This window comes from Abramis brama (assembly GCF_963993115.1).
Source record: "Abramis brama genome assembly, contig: SCAFFOLD_57, whole genome shotgun sequence".
Taxonomy (NCBI): domain Eukaryota; kingdom Metazoa; phylum Chordata; class Actinopteri; order Cypriniformes; family Leuciscidae; genus Abramis; species Abramis brama.
This window is the reverse complement of record NW_028156057.1, coordinates 204251-221200: the sequence shown is the minus strand read 5'-3', so window position 1 is coordinate 221200 and position 16950 is coordinate 204251. Positions and strand designations below refer to the sequence as shown.

The window sequence follows — 16950 nt, the reverse complement described above, 5'->3', positions numbered from 1 at the left end:
GAGGCAGAAATCACACACACACACACACACACACACACACACACACACACACACACACTTCACACGAGACGTCTGATCTGATCTTCATTTGCATGGAATCATTTCATTCCTCTTATGAATTCAGAGATGATTCTTTTGATGGGTCGAGCCCTGAAGCCAGCGCTCATAATCATATGGAAATTGTGAGACATGAGAACTGGAAAACTGACAAAAACCGGCACCTTCATTGCAGATAACAGAGGTTTCAAGGAGAACCTGTGAAATCAAGTCCTTGAAGAAGCTGCATACTTGTTCCTCCACATGGTCACCGGCTCTTGATTTATTCAGAAGAGACTTGGTAAAGGAGTTAAAGCAAGCTCACCCAAAAGTGAAAGGTTTCACATCACTGACACCAAACAGGATTAGATGACATATGCGTAATGAGAGCTGAAGCATACGGGAGATTTTCAGAGAATAGAGAATCAGAAAGATATTGGACGACTTTAGGAGACTTGAAATATTGTGCACAAATCATGTTAATTACTTTTATGTTGCTTCTTATTGTTCTTTGGAGACAGACAGCTGTGTTACTATTAACTGTTGTTGTATAATAAAAACCCTAAATGAAGATTATTCATAATTCTTCCATAAGTTTTGGATTAGTAAATGATGATGATTTTCATTTTTGGCTGGATGTTTCCTTTAACGATGGAGGAAATGGAATTAAAATGGAATTGTCTGACCTATAATTTGTCGTTTTCATTACTTGATTTTATTGATAGAAATCGATGATCGGGTTTTCTCAGTATAAGCCCATCAGCAAAGTGGATCAATAATAAAACACATTCATTTTAGTTTCAGATGCAGAAGACTGAAAGTCCATCTGTGAAAAAACATTAAATATCTGATCGACTACAAGAGGCAAATAATAAAAAAAGGAAATTAATCAAAGAATCCAAAGTAAACACATATATTGTTCTCGTAAAGAAATCATTTCAATGTGATAAAATATTTATATGCATTTTCATAAGTGTCAACCAATACAAAATACAGAAAGGATGATGAAAAATGAAGACAAAGTCTTGCACCTGTAGAGTGAATAAAACATAACCAGTCTGTTAATCTGAGGTTTAAAATCTCTGCGAACACAAAAAGAGCCGCAAAAACATTTGTGTTGTGTTGCAGATTCAAATCCATTCATCCACACTACGCTGCATATTAAACGTCACGTATGATCTGCACAGCACTTTCAATTTCAGAAAAATTAACTTGAAAAATGACTTGTTAGGACGTCCGCAATGTTAAATCTGCATTATAGACATGTTTGTTTGTTCTCACTATTAAAAAAAAAGGGGGTTCATATAACACACGGCTTTAAGACAAATGTTACCAACAGTCGTGAAATAAAATAAGCCATTTTATAAGAGAAAGGCTAAACCGGTCAGCATGAGCCTTTAAAGGTGAAGTATGTAATTTCTGTATCGCCAAATGAAATAAATGACTGTTTTCAAACAAGTTTTCCATCTACCATTTGACATTTCAGGCATGTTGAAACTGTTGTTCGGGAAAATCAACCGTTGAATGAATGGCTTTGCAAATTAAGCTTGAAATGAACATTTTAACATGGAAAAATGACACACATCACCTATAATAAAACCCACAGACATGGCTTATCATAAATTAGATTAAGAAGGAACATGTCTGTAAAGAATAAAATGTTCAAGTCCTTTAAATCTAAATACAAACTACATGGATGTGAGCTACTCTACAATATATTAACTGGTGTGATAATTGAACTGCAGTTCACCTTAAACTAACACTCCTCTCTTTATTCATATTTCACTGACTTTTCATCTCATTGTCCATCTCTGAAAATACATCTGAAAATGTAAAATAAAAAAAGTTGATGTTTAAAACTTTGCTCAGTGTCCAACGTCGCCCCCGGTTATAACACAGCTGACATCATGTAACACCGCAGGTAATGTTCAGTCAGTGTATGTCCGGCTTTAGGAGAGTCGAGGAGCAGAAGTGTGAAACTGAAGTCCTGTGACGTCCACCAGCTCCTACATCAGTATTTATTGTGCCATTCACACTGTCCCACGCTCACCTCCTCGATGTCCAGGTTCTTCCTGGACCTGTAGACGAACTCCCCGATGGCCACGAACACGGAGAGGACGAGTCCGGCCGCCAGAACGATGAAGATTCCTCCGATGTTCTCCACACCCAGAGCGCTGGCCTCTTTACTGTCCTCCTCGGGACAGCCGTTTCCTCGCCACCACTTCTCCTTCATCATGTGGAGTTTCCCCTCCTCCTGTAACTGCAGGATGGCGATGGTCACCTTGTCACGATACGGGGAACCTGACAGAAACCCAGGGTTATCATCAGTATCTAAAACTAAAGCCATGAAAAAGAAAGACGCGCCTCCATCAAAACACATGAACACACACACACAGAGCAGAGTCTGCAAAGCGTCACGAGACTACCTCAGGAGATCACGTTTGAATATTGTTTCATACATGTTTTAATATTTAGACCACTTCTATTATTGACTGCCATCAGGAAGTGAAGAGAATTTAACAGTATATAAAAAAAAGTGTTTGTAAAAAAATTGCCTAACCTACCTTTAAATTAACTTGTTTTATTTCAGCGAGTTGCTAAGGTTTTTCATTTTTGTTGTTTATTTCAGGATTATTATAGCCAGCTAAAACCATAAAAGAACATGTGTTACTTGAAACAAACGTTAACTGAAATAAAATAAAATATAAAAAAAAACATTTTATTTCGGCTAGTTGCTTAGGCAACATTTCTACTTTCCACTTGATGTACTAAAGTAACTAAAACGGAATTAAAATGAATAAAAACTACATAGACCTAAAAAAAAAACTACTTAAAATGACAAAAACGCACAAGACAACTACAACTTTAAATATAATTAAATCGAAAACCAAATAAAAATATAAAATGCAAAATATTAATAAAAAACTATAATAGTAAGATACTAAAATAACACTGGTTTATTTGAAGTACTAAAATAACTAAAAATGGGAAAAAACACTATATAAACATATTTTTAAAAACACAAATCTAATAAAAAAATGACAAAAACACAACAAAAATACTAAATCTTTAACTACAATATAAAAATAAACAAAATAAACAAAAATATATTAAAATATAAAAAATAAAATCTAAGGTACAAAATAGTACAAATAGTGCAAAAATAACAATGCTTCAAGTCCGTTTTTCTAGGATTTGTCATTTCTAAATATTTTCAAAAGGCCAATACTTTTATTTTACAAGTTTAAAGGTGAATAAAATGTTTACATTTCTGTAATCAGCATTATTCACCACATTGATTTATTGACACGTGAATAAATATGATGAAATATTACAAAATATCACTGTTTCAAATTATGGTTTCTCTAACTGAAAGAAAACTAACAAAATAAATAAAGTTTTTGACAATATATTTATAAAGATTTATTAGGAACACTTTACAAGGCTTCATTTGTAACTACATTAAAGTTAAGATTACCTAATGCACTGTGAACTGACATACTTCTATTAACTAACATTAACAAAGATTAATAAGTGCTCTAAAACACAGCATTAATCAATGTTAACAAATGAGACCTTATTATTGATTTATTGATATATCCTAATTAAATGTAATTCAGAGACCTTAAGGAGAATTAGTATATATATATATATGTGTGTGTGTGTGTGTGTGTGTGTGTGTGTGTGTGTGTGTGTGTGTGTGGTTTACATACTAGATCTGACCTTTAAAAATGATTTATTTGATCACTGGTGTAACTCAATTTACTCAGGTTGATTACGTATCATTTTCAACTTATAATTTTTTCATTTTGAAACAACACCAGGTGATTCAAATGCTACTACATGATGCAGTTTCTTATGACACATTTTTGACCATCATGGTTTGATGTGCGCGTACCGATAGGAGTGCCCACTCCGTAGCCCTTGGAGTCGATGAGTCCGCCGATCTGGGTGAGGTTGCAGTTCCTCTGGCTGATGTACTCGATGCTGGTGGACTCCATCAGGAGAGCGTAGTCTGTGGTCAACACACGCTGGATTCCCTCGCGGTTGTTCTTCACCAGCGCTGTGTTCTTCCGGCTGCTCATGAACGCCCACATCTTCTCGTAGGTGGAGATCTTTGATTTCTGGGAAAGATATGTCATAGCTTTATTGTAGAGCATGTGCATGGGTTCGATTTCCAAGGGAATATTTACCCAAATGACAAATGCATAAATGAAAACTTTTAATGCAAGTATAGCCACTTGAAGGTGTGTGGCAGACTTTTGAAAAATACACTAATTGTGTCAGACATTGACAGACTTTACAAAATAAAATAAAATAAAATAAAATAAAATAAAATAAAATAAAATAAAATAAAATAAAATAAAATAAAATAAAATAAAATAAAATAAAATAAAATAAAATAAAATAAAATAAAATAAAATAAAATAAAATAAAATAAAATAAAATAATGTTTTATTGGTTTTATAAAATTTCAGCAACAGCATTTTGAAAAAGACACTAATTGTGTCAGGCATTGACAGACTTTACCGAATAAAATAAAATAAAATAAAATTTATTTTAAAAGTTGTGTCAGTACAAAACAAAGTGTTTTATTGCTTTTATACAAAAGCAACAGCATTTTGAAAAATACACTAATCATTATTATTATTAATATTAGTTATCATTAGTTATTATTAATCATTAAAAATATTATTTTTTGTGCAAATTAGTAAAGGAATTTTTTAGTACTTTTATAAAATTTCAGCAACAGCATTTTGAAAAAGACACTAATTATTAATCATTAAAAATATTCTCTTTTTTTTGTGGAAATTAATCTAGATCATTAGCCTTTGTTTTTGTGAGTATATCAAACAATTTTATAGTTTTGAATGTTAAAATAAAAGTATCAGTCACCAGGATTGTTTGTTTTATTGCTTTTATAAAATTTCAGCAACACAATATGATAAAAGGCACCAATTATTAATCATTACAAATATTTGTATTCTTCTGCAAATTAATCTAGTTCATTAGTATTTTTTTTTTTTTTTGAGTATATCAACTATTTTACAGTTTTAAATGTTGATCATCTAGTCAAGGAATAAAATAGGAGAGGTTGTATTATATAAGTATTTTATTAATATGATATTTTATTGATCAGATTCATAAAGCATCATAAATAGATATATTGGTGACATGTAAACTAAGGTTCGTAGTTGTTTCTGATATAGTTGATATATACATTTATTAGGCACAATATCACCAATCAGCTTCCAGGACCAGAACTATCTATTTTATAATCAGATTTAAGAGCCAAAACTATCACTTTCCATAAGACAATATTTACAATCTCTATTTTGAAAAACCATATGAAATTATTTACAGCCAACAAATTTTAAACAAATTCAATGGTTTTTAAAAGATGAGCAGCGTTTCAGACACGTTTATTGTTCCCGCTGTGAATAAATGTACAGTACGCTGATCTTGCTACTGGACTTCCTGTGCTTATGCCATTAAAATCCTTCATAGTCAGTGCTGTGACAGATGTCCTCATAACCCTCTCTTCCTCTATAAGCTGCTTTAATTCGCTCTGTACATGTTGAATTCCCGCTGGCTGAGGTTCGTGTCCTGTAATCATTCCCGCCAATCTGTGCATGTAAGATCACAGGTCTGAGTGTCTGGAGGTGGAAATGCTGTCAAAAACCACCTCTCTCAATTCAGTGCCAAACCAACGTATCACAAAACACACACATACTGCATCAAATGTTTAAACAGGCTGAATTTCTTCTGGATTGCCTGATCTAAAAGTTGACTAACCTTAAAGAAAGTCATAGTGGATCCGTCCCTCACGGCGCCGTACTCAATCTTGGTCTGTTTGGCCAGGTCATCGGCCGAGTCTATGGGCGAGTCCATTCGCTCCACGGTGAGGAAGGCGGCCAGGTTAGCCGTGTAGGACGAGATGATGATGAGGGTGAAGAACCACCAGATCCCTCCAACAATCCTGGTGGACAAAGCCTTGGGCATCAACTCCGATCCTGACACGAGAAATATTCAACCAGTTAACCAACGAGAGATTAAACATGCTTGTTCAAATAAAATAAAATAAAATAAAATAAAATAAAATAAAATAAATAAAATAAAATAAAATAAAATAAAATAAAATAAAATAAAATAAAATAAAATAAAATAAAATAAAATAAAATAAAAGTTAAATTAAATTAAATTATCATTTTATAAAATAAAACAAATGAATAAAGTTGTGGTCTTAAATAATTACATAAATAAAAACCAGAAAATGTAAGTATCTAGTATGTAAGTATGTAAGTAAATAGTTTGTATCACTTTATCTAAATTGTTTTTTTTTAACTCTAAATAAAATTCTAAAATAAATAAAAGAGGTTTCAAAACACAAATATAATATAGTTTATATAACTTGTTTTATCTAACATACAAATATAGACAGGCAGATAGATTCCTCTACAGAAGGAAAGCACAGGTGTTAAATCTCGTACCCTGCTGCATAAGGGCTCCAACCCCAAACCAGACACTGTTGATCAAGGTGAAGTTGTTCTCGACCACATCAGAGTCAGGGTTGCAGGGATGAGGGTTGTACCATTCATACGGAGTAAACCTGCAGAGACACACAAACACACTCAGCATTTACTGTACATGCACATAACTCACATTTCAATATAAGACATTTGTCATTGATAAGAGAACCACTGAATTATAGTGTTCAGTCAAAGTTAATAATAAGGTCCCTTGATGTCATTTGAATTATCTACGTAAAAAGTCAATATCTAATATTTGAATGGTTTCCTACTTGCCAACACTAACAGATTTTGCTTGTGAAGTTTTAAACCGAGACACTTTTAAAACAACACAACACTTAAAAAAATGGCAAGTAAAAAGTGCAACAAAATAAAAGAAAATCACACTATCCACAATTATTCTTAATTTTATCAGCAAAATCACAATCACCACATATTTATTGTGAATATTCAATAAAATACCTCTAATATTATCACCACTAACTGTCACCAACAAAATGCCAGCCATTATTTCACAATACATGTCAAATAAACTGTATTTCACTCCGACAATAAACATCCATAAAATCAATAATTTGATATTGCATCATTGGTTTTGATTTGATTATGTAATTTGCAATGAATCATGGTCTCTCAGCAATTTCTTCTTCTAACATTTTGCCCTCATCTTTCACTGGTGTATTTGGTGTCCTGACCGATGTTTGACTTCTCTATATGATTGCATTTCTCACATTGGTGTCCAGACGACAGATCTTGCTTAAGTGGAAAATCCCCCATCACTATCACATTCTTGGTGGACTTATAATGCCTCGTATTTCATTAGATATTCCCTCCATCAACCCATCACATCATTCTCTAAAACCTAGACTCCCTTTCTAACATACATACTCATAACTCCATAACCCCATTTAACTGATTAACTCTTTCCACTCCAGACCATCTGGACAATATGTGGCGCTGAATTTGTTTGTACTTCTTTGTGCTTTGCTTTCATGTATTTAACTGATTATTCATATTTTCCATTTTTATTTTCATTATTACCCCCCCAAACGATTTTACAATAATCAATTGTTTGTTTATTCTACCAATGAGTCCACCCTCATTAAAAAAATCAAAGTCTGTATTGCAATGTTGTTCATCTTGGAGCTGATATGGGAGAAAAGACAAATGGGAAAATATTTTCTGAATCAAATATGCTTAAAACAAAAATGTGGCTGCTCACTGTTGGACTCTATAGCAAATATTTTTGGCTGTTATATGTTCAAATAAATCAAATAAATAAATACCACTCGCATACTGTAGATGAATGCTGTTGCAGGCATGTTGCTGTCAACAACTAAATAATTTATATTACATATATTACATACATATAATTATATATATATACATACATATATAAAATAAAATATACTGAATACTGATCAAATTTACAAAACAATCTTTTATATTTGAGATCATTTGTGTCATGTTCTCAACTTATTTCATGTTATATTATTTTTCCCACACAGGGCCGTATTGGAGGGGCCCAGAAATGTATTTTGTCTATGTCACAATATTCCCGGCCCTGTTCCCACCCACAAAAAATAAAGGTTTTCTTTAAAGATTTTTTTGACACCCAATAAATAGCCCAAATAGAGGCTATTAAAACAACAAAACCCAAAGAACAGGCGGGAGACCAAAGGAAGAAATTATATATTACAATACCGCAGAGAGGAAAAATATATAGAGAGAGAGAGTTGCATGACAAGATTCATCCAGACAAATATGATATTTCTGAAAAGATTGAGTTTTTCAATTTGGGCATTATAAATACTGGACATGTGCTTGAATTTGACAGAAATGTTTTTAAGAAAAGTTAACGGAAGTTTTAGAAAAGTTAACGGAAGTTTTAGAAAAGTTAACGGAAGTTTTAGAAAAGTTAACGGAAGTTTTAGAAGAGTTAACTGTAATAAAAGTACCATTGCATTTGCATTTAAAATGAGCTGGCCAAGTTTTTGAGCTGGGCAGTAAAACACGGGCTATAATTAACCGCAAAACATATAGAAGCATGAAACCGGTCCAATTTGAAGAATTGAATCCAATCTAAAGGTTAAATGTGTTAAAGTGATCAGTACCTGGCGATGACGAACAGCACACAGCTGACCCCGAGGCAGGCCAGCAACACGTACATCCAGATGTCCGGAGAGAGCGGGTTCAGGAACGAGAACACCCCTGGGTTCGTGCCATTGGGTTTGTGGTAGAGAATGGAGATTCCCAGAGTCATGAAGGGCTTGGAAAAATCGATGACTTTCTCTCTCACGTAAGTGATGGTGAGCGGCGCTACGGCCAAATCTGCAACCTGTAATGAAGCCAGTGAGAATTAACTCATAGGAACTTGCTTGACTCTTTGAGATCAGGGTCCGGTTTCACAAAGCTATTTTAGCCTGGTCTATAGTGTTAGACAAGTCTGAAATCTGCTCATAGACTAGTCTAATGCAAGTTAGACTGTTTCACAAAAATAAAGACTGGCTTAATTTAGACCAAAAAAATTAGACACCTTACCCCCCAGGCTAACTTAGGTCAAAGACTCTGTTACCTTGGCAACCAGCAGTAACAATCAGTTACGTTACAAACTGCCAAAAGAAAAGGGAAAATGGCTCATAATTTAAACATTTCTTCTTGTTACTTCATTCTCCGCTAAATTTCCCAAGTAAAATGTCCTTGTAACTGTTATACTCCTCCAACAAACACAAATATTCTGGGGTAAACTGCACTGAGCGGTTGAATGCGCTTACTCGATCTGCCATGTTTTTTATTTTGAAAAGTGTCTTATTTTACCCAGAATGCATTGCAGTGTAGTCCTACTTAAGATAGTCAGAGTCTTAAGTGCTTTGTGCAACGGTCTGATTTAGATGTCTATCTGAAGTCTGACTATCTACTATATCTAAGCCATAGTCAAAGTCTATCTTTGTGAAACCGGCCCCAGATGAAACGGCTTGATGAGGACACTAGCATACATATAGCAATGGACTAAAAGCAGCTCTTTATTTTGACTTACATGGTCGATTAGCTCTCTGACCATGCCGTTCCACTCTCCTTTGTCATTCTGGGCTCCATATTTCCCGTCAGACACCAGTTTGACCTCATAGGAAAAGCCCAGGATGTTGGACAACTCCTTCAGCAGGTCCAGACAGTATCCTTCAAACCGGTCGTTCCCATACAGCGGCTTATCTGACTTCTTGTACATCACATATGGGTTTTCCTGCAAGGGCAACAACACTATCAGCTCCAGCATGTGCAGTCTCTAGGTCTTGTTGATGTGAGTCGGCTGATTCCTACCAGAATCGTGGTGACAACGAGAGTCCGGTTGGCCATGGAGTCGGTCACGTTGGCGTTTTTGTCTTTGTTGTTTTCTGTCAGGTTAAGGCCAGTGTTTGAGTTCCACACACCAATCTAAACAGATTTCATGCTTTTTAGAGGACAGATTAAAGGAATAATGCACCCATTATGAACCTGACTAAAGGATGACACTATTAATTCAAATATGATCGGCGATTTTAAATGCATGTAGAATATTCAAATGTCTGTGGTAATTGTGTAATTTCTGAATTTCTGAACTATAAAATATAATTAAGAGATACGTACTGTATATATGTATACATACACACACACAAACACATATGTTTATATACAGTATATATACACAGTATATATATATATTATATATATGTATATTATATAATATAATTATGAGATATGTATTGTATATATATATATATATATATATATATATATTTACATACATATATAACATAATTATAATAACATTATTATGAAATAAAAATATTTTCTTAATCAATTGTAAAAAAACACACTTTGAACACTTACATAAAATTATAAATTAGTTTAATACATTTTATAAATCTACATATTTATTTATAATATAAATACACTAAATTATATTTTCCTGATAAGAACATTGTGTTGATATTAAATAAATAAAGACATTTATTAAATATTTTCTTTACTTCTTGTAAAATAAATAAATAGACTAACAAAGACTAAAAAAAACACTCCAGTTTGAAGTCTTACAAGGTAAAAGGAAAACAAGACAAGGGAAAATAAATTGAAATAAATGAACCAAATTAATGCATTATGTCTGAGGGAAAATAAATCTAGAGAGCAATGAGCCTTAAAACAGTGCAGAAAACAGACTGAATCTTTTAGTTATCTAACACATATATTACAGAGCAAAAGCAAGTGCTTCACATCACCATCATCCGTCTATTCACGCCGTCTTTTACATGATCCACTGATATAAACCCAGTCTCTCCTCTGAGATTCTCTCTGTGTTTCTGTGTACCGCAGTATAGCTTCATTTGCTACGCTACGTCACCACTGTCTAAACGCTCTTTTAAAACATACATTAAGAGAGTTTCTTGGCGTGCGATTAGTGCTCATAAACAGATGTTTAATAAAATGAGCTCTCTGCATTGTTGACTCTATGAGTGATGTGATATTTCAGAACTGCATGCAGAGCTCTTGGAAGCTGCTGGCTTTGAGCCACAGACTGAGAGTTTGAGTAATCGAGTAATAAGTTGAAGTAATAACTTTGAATGTCAAAAAACTAAGTATAATCCATAACTAAGCCATGTGTCTCTAATGAGACTTAAAACAAACCAGCACAAGAGGTGTCAGCAGGTTGAGGGGCACGGATGAAAAAAGTACCATGGTAATACCATGCTTTTTAGAAAATAACAAGGCAATCATTCAGTACCATGGTACATTTTGCAAGGGGAAAAGGGACTTGAACGTCACATTTCTGATATTCAATACAAACCTTCCTCCATACTTTGTTAAAACGACCACTTTCCATAAACTGCTTGTGAAAAGAAAAGAAAAAGCCAAGATTTGACATGTACAGTATGACAGATATTAAGATACGTGGCTTAGACAGGTGAAGATTGCGGAAGAATCTTCTGCTTTTACCTTTTCCATGCCATCCTCTTTCAGACTGATGATGTCGAGATCAAAATCTTTCCTCAAGCCGTCCGTCTTGTTTATAACTATCTGTCCGGTCAGGCCGTTCCACTGAGCCTGCAGAAGTGAGGAGAAGAGAAAAGAGGATCTGATTTTAGATTAAACATGAGGGGGTCTTAAAAACTCGTCAGCATTATTATCATCATCATTATTGAGAATGTGTGTTTGGCACATAACCAGCCCAGTGTTTATAACTTTACCTCGCTGTATTAGCTCACACACACTGTCGTGCGTTTTGGGGGGCTTTCTGACATTTTTTTTTTTTTTTTTTTTTTATAGGCCTAGGGTATAAGATTGAGAGAGAGGGAATGAGATTCTTAATAAATTATTTTGTTCAAAAAAATAATGAAATACATTCATTCATAAAATAAAAATATGATTAATTGAATGCATTTTATAAATAAAAAAACCTTACATTTATATTAAGTAAATAATCATATTTATTAAATAAAATACTAAAATAACTATTAATTTAATAAATTATTGTAAATAAAACAATAATTGTAAAATACATACAATTATTTGTTATATTATTCTATTATTATCGTTTATTTAATGAATTCTTAATAAGTAGGCTAAATTAATTAAATAAATTCATTCATTCAAAATATAATTAATTTAATACATTTTATAAATTAATGCATTTATTTATTTATTTATTATATAAAACATACAATTATGTTTCTAACAAGCACCTTGAATTTATATGAAATAAATCAATATTTTTATTAAATAAAATGATTATTCATTTAATGAATTATTTTAAATAAATAAATGCAAAATACATTAAATATTTTTTCCAATTATTCTATTATTATTAATAATTCAATGAATTCTAGTTAATAATTCTAGTAAATAAATAAATAAATAAATGACTAACGAGCACTTTGTAGTGCCAGGACCTTGAGGATAAGGCTTGTAATGTGTAATGTCAAATTGAAATGTAAACCATAATTTCCTTGGTTACTTATTACTCCCTAGTTTGTTTCTATGGTTACTTATGATTTACACCTGTGTCTCGTTTAGTTCTCAGTGTGTTTATACTCCCTGTTTGGCATCTATGTGTGGTTAAGGTTTATATTTCTCCAACAAATCCCTGTTCTCTTTGCTAATTAAACATTATTTATAGTGCCTGCTATCACTCCACGTGTCTTCAACCTTGCTACCTTCAATATTTATCTCTGCTTTTTATCATCTGTCTAAAGCAGCCCCATTCACCCAGTGACAAACAGCAAAGAGAAACAACCTAGAGATCCATAGATCACAAATAGTCACATGATCAACGAAGTGCCCAGAGCAATAGATCAGCGCTGTTCTGCAAGGAGTTGTTAGCAAATGGACTCTATAATGAACCTCACGGAGTGGATACGTTTGGATACTCTCCAAATGGAGAGACCGATCTCCCCAACAGTGGATCATCCCAGAACATGTGAATTTACAAGGATGCAGCGCCTATATAGTCAACAGACATTCAGTAAAGCCTGATGTGCAAATCCAGTGGATTATTTCTTTAATTTGCTGTGGGGTGGGTAGTAGCATTCATAATCTTCACATACAGTAGTGGAGATCTTAAAAGACTTGCTTCATATACTTACACTGAGGCCGCACGACCTTTGTCCAGATTTGTTCTAGTCATTATTCTCTGGTGTAAATCTCACTAGATCCTTCCTTTTTATCACATCCTGCTCTCGATCGCATGTACAGTGAGCTCCAATTACCAACAGGCCAAGATTAAACACACCAGACCCAGCTGTGCTTAGCATAGCCTTTACTAACTGTACCAGTGGCTCTCACTAAGATCAAGAAGATGATCACCAGCACTGGATTAAAGAACTTCAGAGATACATTAACTAACATTGAGTTCAGTGGAAGTGTCAGAAAACATCTCTTTTGACAGAGCTGTGCTGGAATGGAATTAAAATTTAACAAAACATTTTGTAATCTGGAAAAAATACATAAAAACTAAACTAAAAAGATACTTTTATGGCTCTAAAACTGTTTTTTTTTTAGTTAATTTAATAATAATTATTATTATTATTGTTGTTATTGATTGTTTAAATAAATTATTATAAATAATAAATGATGTTTTTAGTCTGCTTTTAAAATACCTGTCAATTCATGATTAACAATAATAATGATGATAATGATAATAATAATAATAAATTAATTCCTTTTTAATTGTTTTTACTATTATTATTATTATTATTTTAAACAAATGTATTAAGAAATTATTAATAATAATAATAATAATAATTGTTGTTGTTGTTCATTTTTTAAATACCATAAATAATAAGTTTTAAAAACCTTTAAAACCTATCTTCCTTAAACAGGAACCTGCCAATAAATGACAGACAAAATAAATAAAATAAAATCTATCATCCATTCCTTGCTGCTCTCCATGATCTGTTTATTAAAGTAAATAGGCAAAATAGAAAAACTATTTTGAGACAATATAAAGAGAAAAATATCTGGAGAACAACATAAAAAAATATATTTACATAAAAAAACCTAACCTAGCCTACCCAATTATTGTAAATAAATAAATAAAATAAAATATTGTAAAATACATTAAATATTTTTTCCCATTATTCTATTAAAAATATAATTTCCTTCCACACCGGTCATGGTTCAGACAAACAGGTAATCCCGCCCCCAAATTCGAGAGATTGCTCGCTGCAAAGACGATGGGTGGAGCTAGAAGATCCAAAAACACCCTAACCTACCCGTAACCCCATCACTAAACACAACTCCACCCATAGCTCCACAGAGGTGGACATCATTTGGCTCTTGCCGAATTCACTCTATTGGTTGAGTCCGTGTTATATCGGCCCATTCGGTTACAATTCCATTGTGTGCCTCTAGTGGAGCAGAAAAGACACGCTTCACCTTTAAATGAAGAGATCCCCAACTATAATGAGTTCACCCGCACAGCCAGCATCAGTAATTCAGCTGGAGCCATTACACACTCGACTCGTCCAACACACATTCATCCTCCAGCCTGCAACGCCAACATGCTGACTCAACAATACCTCCTCCAAAACAGGAAGACAAGAACGCTTGGAAGATGTCATTGGGAGAGAGAGAGTGTCTGTACATAAATCACCGCAGCTGTTTAGAAGTGCCTCAAAACACTTTCCAGAAAACTGAGTACTCATGAATTTGGACTGAACCCTCTATCCGAGTTCAGGAGTGTCTGACACAGTTTATAAGATTATATATGATAATTCTGTCATCATTTATGAGTAAATGATGAGTAAATGATGACTGAATTTTCTTTTTGGATGAACCTTTTCATTTTGGGCACAAGTGTTTAAAGGGATGGTTCGGAGTAATTTCAACCTAGGGTCCTTTGCACCATGACCTCGAGCCAAACACCCCCCAGAAGCCTTTTTTCCCTTGGTCGAACATTATTAAAGTTAGAGCTTATTTAGAGATATCAGCCGAATGGCTTAGTGCAAGCGCTAATGGATCCAAGGTTGTATCTCGTAAATTACCCCACTAATAATGCCCAGAATGGGACCAAACTTCTACAGTAGTACAAATAGGTTCTGTACTCATAAAACGAGGCATTGGAAAGTTTGTAAGTACATCAGGAGTTTATTTAAATAACACTTGCCTGACGGCTCATGCTACCGCTAACCCGGACGTCGACGTCACTTCCGAAATTTGGGTAAAGCCCATAAAAGTCCTGGCAGACAGCGATGCATAAGGATGTAGTGTAACGACGTCCAGAGTATAAAAATGTTTCGCTGAATTTTGAAAGTTTTATAAATGCTTGTATTTTCCAATCGACACTTAAAAAGTATTTCGAATATCATCCAGTTATCAAATGGAGTGTCAAATTTACTAGCTTTTCCCTTACACTTGTGAGTTTTGCAAATGACTTTTACAGGCTTTTCCCAACTCAATGAAGTGACCTCGATGTCCGGGTTAGCGGTAGCATGAGCCGTCAGGCAAGTGTTATTTAAATAAACTCCTGATGTACTTACAAACTTTCCAATGCCTCGTTTTATGAGTACAGAACCTATTTGTACTACTGTAGAAGTTTGATCCCATTCTGGGAATTATTAGTGGGGTAATTTACGAGATACAACCTTGGATCCATTAGCGCCTGCACTAAACCATTCGGCTGATATCTCTAAATAAGCTCTAACTTTAATAATGTTCGACCAAGGGAAAAAAGGCTTCTGGGGGGTGTTTGGCTCGAGGTCATGGTGCAAAGGACCCTAGGTTGATTTTTACTCCGAACCATCTCTTTAAACAGGAGCATTTACCTCTTTGAACAGGCTGATGAACCTGGATCCGAAGCGCCAGGGTTTGTGGCGGTGACACTGCAGTGAGCTCACGGTGATCTGAGACGCTCGCTGGGACGCGGCCGCGACCATATACACCGCGTCGTACATCAACGCTGCTTCAGTCTGAGGCACACACAGAGACATGATTCATCAGACATGCTACTACACTAGATCAATCTGGTCAGATAATGACTCACTTCTTTCTAAATTCAATCCTGGGTTCAAAAGACACTTGATATTAAGAAATATTATCGATTTTACTGCACTGACACTGAGAACAAGAGATCAGCAAGAGAACAGAGGACAAGAGTTTCCCTGATATTATTGTAAAGCGCTTTGGATGTACAGTAGTACATATGAAAGCGCTATATAAATGCCTCATTCATTCATTCATTCAAGAAAACTTGAATTGACGGACACTTATTGAACTGAGCTGAATCAACACTGAACTGACTCAAGCTGAATAATGACACTATTATCTTCTATAGAGCTGCTTTACAGTTCAATTGAGTTCATTTCATAACTGATGAACTTTGCAACATTGACACTGCTACTAAACTAAACTAACACTGAACTAAACTGAGCAGTCGTTTTCTTCTGTAGAGCTGAAATTGAATTTGTTTCATAATTGAAGAATTTTGCGTTATTTTCGTGTCTATTAATGTAAAACTGCTTTAAAACATCAGTATATAAACAAATAAATGTGACTTGGACTATGCACAACATTGTATAATTTGATCAAGTATTATGGTAAAATCATTTTGTGGAGATGTCTTTTTTGGACTATGGTAAAAACATGCTATTTACCTTGGAGTGCCGTGATATCATGATATAAATAATATATATTTTATATATAACTATAATATAACTAATCATTCAGTATCATCCAAGCTAACAAAAATATGTTCTGAATGTTTTTTTAAAAAGTTTCAAAAACTTTTTTTTTTTTCTTGATTATGTTAAGGAAACATTCCATTTTATCATTCTACATCCACCAACATTATGGGAATGTTACTTTTGAATGTTTTCTGAACATTCCGAAACATTTAAACATTTACATTTAACATTAA

At 33.8% G+C, this 16950-nt stretch overlaps 1 protein-coding gene across 3 annotated transcripts in view; it reads right to left on the bottom strand.

Annotated features, from left to right (window-relative positions):
- Positions 1-728: 728 nt before the first annotated feature.
- Positions 729-16950, bottom strand: part of LOC311077108 (glutamate receptor ionotropic, kainate 1-like) — a 44360-nt gene continuing 28138 nt past the window's right edge. The window contains exons 7-16 of one of the 3 annotated variants that reach the window (XM_084138909.1): positions 15860-16003; positions 11535-11642; positions 11386-11427; positions 9885-9998; positions 9604-9807; positions 8681-8904; positions 6528-6646; positions 5833-6050; positions 3935-4160; positions 729-2337 (exon numbers count right to left, since the gene is read on the bottom strand). In XM_084138909.1, coding sequence (XP_083995035.1) covers positions 2048-2337; positions 3935-4160; positions 5833-6050; positions 6528-6646; positions 8681-8904; positions 9604-9807; positions 9885-9998; positions 11386-11427; positions 11535-11642; positions 15860-16003 — 1689 coding nt within the window. In that variant the 3' untranslated portion in view covers positions 729-2047. The remainder of the gene's footprint in view (positions 2338-3934; positions 4161-5832; positions 6051-6527; positions 6647-8680; positions 8905-9603; positions 9808-9884; positions 9999-11385; positions 11428-11534; positions 11643-15859; positions 16004-16950) is intronic. The other 2 variants (XM_084138910.1, XM_084138911.1) reach the window with 2 other exon arrangements.